The sequence below is a fragment of the Daphnia carinata genome, chromosome 10 (assembly GCF_022539665.2).
Source record: "Daphnia carinata strain CSIRO-1 chromosome 10, CSIRO_AGI_Dcar_HiC_V3, whole genome shotgun sequence".
Taxonomy (NCBI): Eukaryota; Metazoa; Arthropoda; class Branchiopoda; order Diplostraca; family Daphniidae; genus Daphnia; species Daphnia carinata.
The window spans coordinates 4,435,664-4,444,095 of record NC_081340.1 but is presented as its reverse complement, the minus strand read 5'-3'; the positions used below and the strand labels follow the sequence as shown (position 1 = coordinate 4,444,095).

At 46.3% G+C, this 8,432-nt stretch overlaps 2 protein-coding genes across 2 annotated transcripts; both read right to left on the bottom strand.

The window, feature by feature from the left end:
- Nucleotides 1-1,458: 1,458 nt before the first annotated feature.
- On the bottom strand, nucleotides 1,459-3,317 carry LOC130698523 (uncharacterized). Its single transcript, XM_057521196.2, has one exon. It carries the CDS (start codon nucleotides 3,209-3,211, stop codon nucleotides 2,057-2,059), a length of 1,155 nt encoding a protein of 384 aa, XP_057377179.1. The 5' UTR covers nucleotides 3,212-3,317; the 3' UTR covers nucleotides 1,459-2,056.
- A 309-nt stretch (nucleotides 3,318-3,626) lies between these two features.
- On the bottom strand, nucleotides 3,627-8,240 carry LOC130701667 (FAD synthase-like). The gene is made up of 4 exons (XM_059497230.1): nucleotides 7,154-8,240; nucleotides 6,191-6,408; nucleotides 5,564-5,705; nucleotides 3,627-4,923 (listed from the first exon to the last, which is right to left on the bottom strand). Exons 1-4 carry the CDS (start codon nucleotides 8,147-8,149, stop codon nucleotides 4,798-4,800), a joined length of 1,482 nt encoding a protein of 493 aa, XP_059353213.1. The 5' UTR covers nucleotides 8,150-8,240; the 3' UTR covers nucleotides 3,627-4,797.
- Between the last annotated feature and the right edge of the window lie 192 nt (nucleotides 8,241-8,432).

Here is an 8,432-nt window from a genome sequence, read left to right as displayed (position 1 = left end):
TCCTCGTTCGAGTGTAGACATGATCTATTTGTCTTTTGGCGACATGGCGAATAAGATCCTTATCTCCTCTTTCTTTCTTTCTTTCTTTCTTACTTCCTTTCTCACACATAAACATAGACGCATATTATCTTTGGCTACGTTCAAGCGATCACAGAAATAAAAGAGTTTCGTGATGGTTTCAAACGCTTCAAAAAAAAATTTTCGCAGCCGTTGTCAAATTGTAGAATAAATAAGGCAAAAAAAAAAGAAGAAGAAGGAGGAGACTCCTTTGGTAGGTTACAATCCGATCAGGACGTCAGTAACGAGTATAACCAACTATCTGAGCAAGAAAAAAAAAAAAAAAATAAATAGATATTTATTTATTTATTTATGTATTTAAAGAAAATAAAAAGCGGGACGGCCTTTTTCTCTTTCTCTCTCTCTCTCTCAAAAAAAAAAAAAAAAAGAAGTGAACACGCATGAACGGACGACCGGATAAAAAGAAGAGTCTCTTCCCCTTTTTCCTCTATAGCTACTTCCGTTCGCTCTACTTCAAGCGTCGACACACACACACATTCCTTTTTTTTTTTTATTTTTCCCACACGCAAGAGCCACGTCGACTTGGCCAATGCACGAAAAGGTTTCCCGGTAGAAGAAATAAGGGGCGAAACAAAAAAAAAAAAAAAAAAAAAAATGGGGGGGGGGGGGGCGGGGGAGAATACGAAGATTCATAGAAATTGTGTGTGAGAAGGGAAACGACTGGATGAAATCGATCCGAGTTTCTCTTTTTTTTTTTGTTTCTTTTTAGAGTTGACTCTAGCGCTATCGGCAGCGAATGTTGTACGAAAGTTCTCTTGATCACTAATAGACACACCAACTCCCGCTTTCTTTTAAATATTTCCGCCATCTCTAGCGGGAACTTTATATCCATCGCGCAGTCCTCACACGGCGGCGCTAAATCTTGATCAATAATTGAATTCCAACGAAAATTCGATGTTTTCCTTTTTAACAAGAACCAAGTTTTTTTTTTGTTTTTTTTTTTGTTTTTTTTTTCAATTTTCGTTCATTTTTGGTTTTCGAAGCATTCTCACAAGCTATATATTTGAATATAATCACGATAGCTCCCATATGTTTATCAAATATATATCAAAAATAAGATGAAAGAGGACAAAAAAAAATGATGGGATTCCAATCAATTGAAAATCAAACTTAAAAAAAAAAAAAATTGAAATAAAATTTCAAACAACATGATCGTTTCCAAATAGCGATAAAAAAATACAGCGAGACCTTTTTATGATAATCCTTTGAACCTCTCCCGAAAACAAAACAAACGAACGTGCTGCCACCCCCCCCCCAAAAAAAACAATGACATCTTACAATAACATTCCCAAAGAAAAACACGCCATTTGTTTGGCATGTGTGTGTCCCCCCCCCCCCTTCACCCTTTGATTTCCCCAATCAAACAAAACAATACAAAAAAAAAAAAATTGATTTGTTGTTGGATGTTCCAAAAAACTGTAGTCTCTGCGACCCCAACTGTTTCACGAAGGGTGAACGCACGCACGAACGCACACGAGAAAACGCTTAACCCAATGTGTGTGTGACCGTTGTGTGTGTGTGTGTGTGTGTGTGTGTGTGTGTGTGTGTGTGTGTGTGTGTGTGTGTGTGTGTGTGTGTGTATGTATGTTTGGGCATTGAAAGTTAGTTTTCTGTTGTTGCCCCTAGTACGGGCATAGAAAATGTCTGTCCGGGACGGACACAAAAACACAATTGCTAGTCAACCTTAGTAAGTAGTAATAAAGTCCCCACACGACAGCTGTTTCTTTTTCCCTTTTTGGCTAACGATTCCGAACAAAACAGACTCAAACACACACACACACACACACAAAAAAAAAAGTCATGAAAACGGCCGGATCGTGGATGTTTGGTGCGTTTAAAGTTAATACCCCACACCGCCAACATCATTTCCTTTTTTTTTTTTTTTTTTTTTTTTTTTTCGCTTCTCCTTATTTTTGTTTGTGTTTTGCGAGCGGGCCATTCGAGGCGGGAGTGAGGGAGAACTATTGGGGAGGGGCGGTCACGTTTCGGGACTATCAACTGGTAATGGCGAGTAGTGATGCTGCTGCAGCAGGGCGGCGCTAATGCAGGCAATAACGGCCGAATCGGTGCCCGTCTGCGACATCGGTGGCGGCGATGACGGGCAGGCAAACGACGACGGTTGGCCGGCCAAAGGACATCCATCGTCGATGGATTTCTCGCGTCCGTGTAATTGCTCTCGCCGTTCGAAATCAAGATGCTGTTGACGACATTGTTTGCCTTTGACGGAGGCGAGCGCCGGCTCGTGAGCCACGGCCAGCGGTCCGCGATCGTCGCTAATTGCCGGATAAGGGACGGCTGGAAATCCGGAAACGAAGCGATTAGGCGGCGGCGGCGGCGGCGGCGACGACGGCGAGTAAGCCACCGACGTCGACGACGTAATGCGATCCTGCCGGAAGGAATTGAGCCACGATTGTTTGCGGCTCTCCAGTCTGCGCTTCGATTCGACGATGCGACGGGCTTGCTCCTCGGCCAGACGGGCGGCCGACACTAAGCCGGCGGCGCGGGCCGTCAACTGATTGCGTCGCTGGCACCGCAAGCGCAGCGACACGTAGACGCTGAGCACGAGGCAGAGGAAGAGCGGAGCGAGCCCGATGGCCAGGTGACAGGCGGCCTGAAAGCGGTCGACGTGAATGACGGCGACGCTCGGGTCCGTCATCGAGACGTAGCAAGGGAAAGTGCGCTCGAAAGCGCCCGTCTGGGCGTAGTCGCGGAAGAATTGGTCGCAGTCGACGTCGGGCGGGTAACCGCATCCGACCACGTTGGGGTAAAGGCGGGCAGGCTGCTGCGGCGGCGGCGGGTAAGGCGAGGCAAGGAGCTGGCGGTCGAGCCTTTCGGCGGCCAGCGCCGGATCGGCTAGGAGGTACGAGACGTTGACGTGCCAGCACTTGTAGATGTCGACGGTGCAGCCTTGCTGGCACGACGTCCACGTGCAGTTGGACGTGCCGTTGAGCGCGGCGCTGTGGACGGTAAGGCAGGCGGCCGGCTCCAAGTCCAGGACGAACGTCAAGACGCTCGGGTCGATGACCAGCGGCAGGAGCGTCATGAAGACGACGAAGCTGGTCCCGGCCAGCAAGCTACAGCAGCCCACCTCGTGCACGGCCAGGTAGCGCTGCACAGCCGATCCGCACTTCATCGAGTCCGTCCTCCTCCGCCTCCGCCGCCAATGCCCTGACGGCCGTCTCTCATCAACCCACCACTGGCTCCGTCACTCATTCAGACACAGCACAATCGAAAAGTAAAGAAAAGAAAAAAAAAAAAAAAAAAAAAAAAAAAAACGCGAGGCGGTTGGCCGTTCAAAACGCTGGGGCACACACGCCGGACTTTTTGTCCGATCCTCCCCTTCCTACACTTCCGCTTTGGGTTGGGGCGCTGTGAAAAGACGGTGGGGGTCAAACACTTTTTTCGAACTGTCCCGTCTCTTTGTCAAAGTCCCGCATTCAAATACGACAAACCGGAAATGAGTCGCGACAATCTATGTTGATTTAGACGGCCCTGCGCCCGTCCTGCCCACCGAGCCAAGAATTGGCAATAAGGAAACAACAAAAGAATGAAGGGAAAATGTCAAAGAAAACATGAAATGTAACAGATGGTCAGCACAGGAATCGAAAGGCAAAGAAAATAAGGAAATAAAAAAAAAAAAAAAAGAAAACAAACACAAACACAAACAAAAACAAATGCAAGATGCAGGGTAAGAAGGGAAGGGGGGATCAGACAGGCGGACAGACACCATCCGATCCAGCTCGTAGCGGCTGACTGACTGACTGCCTGGTGGTGTGACACTCCTGAAACGGGACCCCTTCGACTCTCTCTTTCTCTCCTCTCTATCGTTTCACGTCAGACCCCCAGTTGGTTGCCTCCTCTCTTGACGAGGTAGACGATCGCAAACGTGACTCCCTCCCCGCCCACATACGTACGATACACGCGCGCATACACCATCCCTCCCCGCCATCATCCAATGTTGTATCGAGGAGGACGGAAAGCTTTCCTTTTTTTTTTTTTTTTTTTTTCTTTTTTTCCCTTCTCTCCTTTTTTTTTTATTATCGAGCCGACGCGGACGGACAGAAAAGGCGGTAGTGGCGAACGGGTGCGGTCGGAAAGAAAGACGGAGGAGGTCAAACACGAAAAAAAGAAAAAATGGATAGAACGGAAATGGTAAGGAAAAGAAAGAGGCGGGAGGAAACACGGGAGGGAGGAACAAGAGCAATCAAAAGCTTCAGTGCTCCTTGTTCAACCGCGACGCATTGGAACTGGGCCTCCCCCCCCCCACCATCATTCAAAAATCCGTCGGATTTCTTTCTTTTTTTCTTTTTTTTTCACAAGATAAAAAAAAAAAAGAAAAACGCGAAGGCGCGGGAAGTCCAAAAATTGAATCGGCAAACAATAAAAATAAAATAAAAAGTCACGAAATAAAAGACTAAGGGCTGATCCCCAGAAATGCTTTGCATTTTCTCGCAATGGAAGACCCACGCACACACACACACACACACACACACACACAAAAAAAACCTCATTTCTTTATCTCTCTCTTTATAGATGGGCTTCGGTGGCCATTGATCATCATTCCTAGAGTACCCCATAGTGCCCCATGGGGTAGAGACCGTTGTCTGTACATTATGTACAGCAAGTGAGAGCGTCACGGCGCACTGACAGACCAACAAAGAAGAGGAAAAAAAGAAGAAGAAGAAGAAGAAAAAAATAAATAAAGAAGTGGTTGATAACTTACCCTCTATCGTAGAGGTTGCAGTAAGGAAGGCTGAGCTGGCGGAGGCAGAGCCAGACTTGTTGATACGACCAGTCCAGTATGGGGCTGACTCTCATCACGCTTGGCCAGCCGTCGTCCGTCATCTATAGATATGGGGCGAAAGGAAAAACAAAACAAAACAAAAACAAACAAAGAAACAAAACCAAAATGAGAAAACAATAGCAATCGGCAAGGTTGGAATGGAACAATAATACGGATCAAGAAAGCAATAAAGATTATGGAGCGTGAGCGCTTACGGAGTGCGCCTTGAGGCGGGTCTCAAGACGCATGGCCAGGAATGAGGAATGACTCAAAGACGAAAAAGAAAAGAGATTTAAGCCCTACGTTTGTGATGAAAGAGCTTTTAACAGGATGCCATTAAAAATCTATCAATCAAAAGGTAGGCGAAAATTCGCATGGAATTCCCTCCCCCTCCCCGCCCTCCCCTTCAGCCGTTCTCTTTCCTTTTGCGCTATTTATGTATGATCGTACTGTTGTCGGCAATCTTCCAAGAGATCCGGCCGGTTCAAGACCTGCGAGTTGCAGGTTGATTTCAACCGGGATCCACGAGTCCCGTCAAAACTTTACGAGCGCTTCCGTTTCATAACGGCGTGATAAATTCCCGGCACACACAAAACTATTTCCATGGCATTTCAAGATTGGAAACAAAGTCTAGCCAAAATCATAAAATAAAAGAAAAAAAAAAAAAATAGAAAAAAAAAAAAGATGGAGGGATGTAAGCACCTGAAAGGCCTGGAGATTGGCTGCGTGAGGATCGCTACGTCGTGTCCCCATTAGTATCGCTTTGATTTCGGGATGTTCTTCCAGGGCCATCTTCAATCCAGGACGGACGGGTCCCGGAACCGTCCACAACTCCAAATCATATCTAGAAAAAAAAAAAAGGAAAAAATCGATAATTAAATTAAATTTAAATAAATATAAAAACTTTCGTGAAAAATATGGTTAACACCCACTCACCTCCCCATGAAAAATAAGAAAATTTAATTGAAATTCCTTTTATAGCGAAGGAAAAAGGAAATGGAGGGAGCGTTTTCATGCGCGGATCGATTGAGAAGACACAAGCAAAATCGGATCGATAATTGAAACGCAGCAGTTGTAGTAGCTATTGTAGCCCCCCCCCCCCTAAAAAAAAAAAAAAAAAAAGGGACGAGGGCAAGGGAGCCTCTTTTCGAAGTGGATTGGATCAATTAGAGTAAGAGACTGACAGGACGTAGGGATATAGAATAGAGTGAACCCGAATGAGTTGCGCGACGAACCAAACGCGAGTAGAAAAGAGAAACGGCCAGGATATCCTGATGGAGGAGACAAGGTTGATGGTATTATAAGTACGAAGAAAGTCCCCCTACGTGCCTTTGTCGCGTGTCTTCGATAAACTGTTCCATCTCGGGGAATGGATCCTGTCCGCGGATGTAGAGCGCTCGTAACCTCAACCCAACGCTTGTCGATCCTTTGTTTCGTTTAGTCCAGGCCGCGTGAATCAGGTGAAGCAGGGCGCTGCAGTCCTTGCCGCCGTTGAACGAAACGCACACCTCCGACGGCTCGTAACGCGAAAGACATTCTTCAATCGCCTGACAACCAAAAAAAAAAAAAAAAAACAAAATTAGAATTTGACACGGTCAAAACGTATTCACGAAAGTTGAAAGTTTCAGTCGCCTGTGAGGTGAACTAATGAGCCCCGAAACTTTTTTCTTGAAGTGACCAATTAACAAATGGTGGAAAGGACGAGAAAAGTTTACTTTGATAAATGCTAGTATAGAGACAGCGGTCTTCAACCGTCGTCTATCGATTAGACCAAAAAAAAAAAAAAAAAAAAAGGGAGGGGGTTCCTCCTTTTCTTCGTGCGGATAAAGGGAGGGACTTTTGACCTAATGCGAAACATACAAACGCAGAAATGTTAAACAGGACAACGAGCTTTTCGCTCGTCCTTTAAAGGCCATATTCTTATCGAGCGGCCATGGTGTTAGAGGGCACTCATTTTAAAAGCGGAAAAAAAAAAAAAAAAGAAATCAGGCGACGAACAAAATAAAAATTGGGGGGAGGGGGAACGGATTGCCGGGACAACCTCGTGTTTCAGAACATCCGGTTGATGACACGAGCACGCGCCTGCGTCAGAATAGTCCCCGCTTTGCAAATGATCGCTCTGAGAATTGACGTTGCATCTTATCAACGAAGCATTTCAGCCAACAAAAAGTGAAAATCTGTTTGTGAAGAGATAGAAAGCAAACGGACGAAAAAGGAGGGTAAGCCGGACAACAAAGGCAGCAGAGGGGGAAGAAATAAAAAAAAAAAAAAAAGAAGAGAAATTGTCGTCACCTGATAGGCGTTGGATACGGGGACCTGGAGCTCGCGATGATGGGCTCCCTTGCCACCGATGATATCTTGAATGGCTTCCGCTGCTCGCTCGATGGCCGTGGGGTCGTAGGAAACGATACTATCGGCTGGAAGCTCGGACGACAGGTACTGATAGGCAGCGTCTAGCCAGGTCTGATCGGTGGATTCCATCGTCAATTTGGTGCGGTAGTAACTGTGACCTATGACAGGGTAGGAACCGAACGAAACATGAGCTCCAAATTGCTTGACGGCTGCGTTTAAAATGGGCGCCAAATGCACTTCATCCGCCTGGACGTAGATTTCTTTAGATAGAAAGGCGAAATCGGGATTTCGGGCTAGAATTTCCAAATGCCTGCAACACCGTTTCATGTATTGCGGGATGCCCGGCATGATGTACACGTTGTTCACCTGGACCATGGGGAAAACAGAGATACCGTTGGCGTGATGCAAGCGACTAGTGGCCGGAACCAGAGCCATCTTCAGTGCCGGATCAAAACTGTTTGTTTCCACATCCCAAGGAAATGTGGGAGGATTCAGAGGATCATAATCTGCGACAGTTATCTTGAAATGAGATTTGATGAGCGCCACAAGATCAGGCAACAGGATCAACCTCTGTTGGAGACCACGGGCAATGGCTTGGTAGGTGATGTCATCATGAGTTGGACCGATTCCCCCAGCAGTCACAACATGAGTGAACTTTTTGGAAAAGAGGGCCACTTCCTCAGAAATGACATCCACTTCATCAGGAATGACAGATATCTTGCGTACATCTACCCCCAGTGAATAGAGCTTCTGGGCCACGTAATGAGAATTGGTGTCAGCCACTTTCCCTTTTGTGATTTCATCCCCGATGATGATGATGCCAGCAGTGCACTTGGAAGACATTGACCTGTTCAACAAACAGCGCCGGGAGTAATGAAGCCCCCAGCTATTCTTTCCTACGATGTCTACGTTAGGCTTGCCTAAATGTCTGAGCATAACCACTCGCAGCGTGGGCAGCTTTGAAACTATTCACGAATAGTGACTTAATCTGGGAGTATTTTAACAGGAAAATGATGTCCCTATATTCACTTTACCCCGAGAATTTAAATGTCAAAGCAGACAAGAAAAGGAGGGGAATAAATAGGCAGATTTACGTAACGGGCTTACCTGCGAATCGCGATCGCCGAGCGTTCGTCTGCTCTTTTGCTTATCATCACGCACTGCTATCTAGCGGAGAAATTTTCAACTAGGTGACGATAGCGGGCGGAATTTGGACTTT

Bases quoted from the DNA above. Each gene is read 5' to 3' on its own strand.
- LOC130698523 (XM_057521196.2), bottom strand. From the start codon at position 3,211: ATGAAGTGCGGATCGGCTGTGCAGCGCTACCTGGCCGTGCACGAGGTG.
- LOC130701667 (XM_059497230.1), bottom strand. From the start codon at position 8,149: ATGCTCAGACATTTAGGCAAGCCTAACGTAGACATCGTAGGAAAGAAT. The intron at 6,409-7,153 runs GTGACGACAATT...TTTGGTTGTCAG, and splicing joins CCGTATCCAACGCCTATCAG to GCGATTGAAGAATGTCTTTC. The intron at 4,924-5,563 runs GTGCTTACATCC...CCATATCTATAG, and splicing joins CCAATCTCCAGGCCTTTCAG to ATGACGGACGACGGCTGGCC.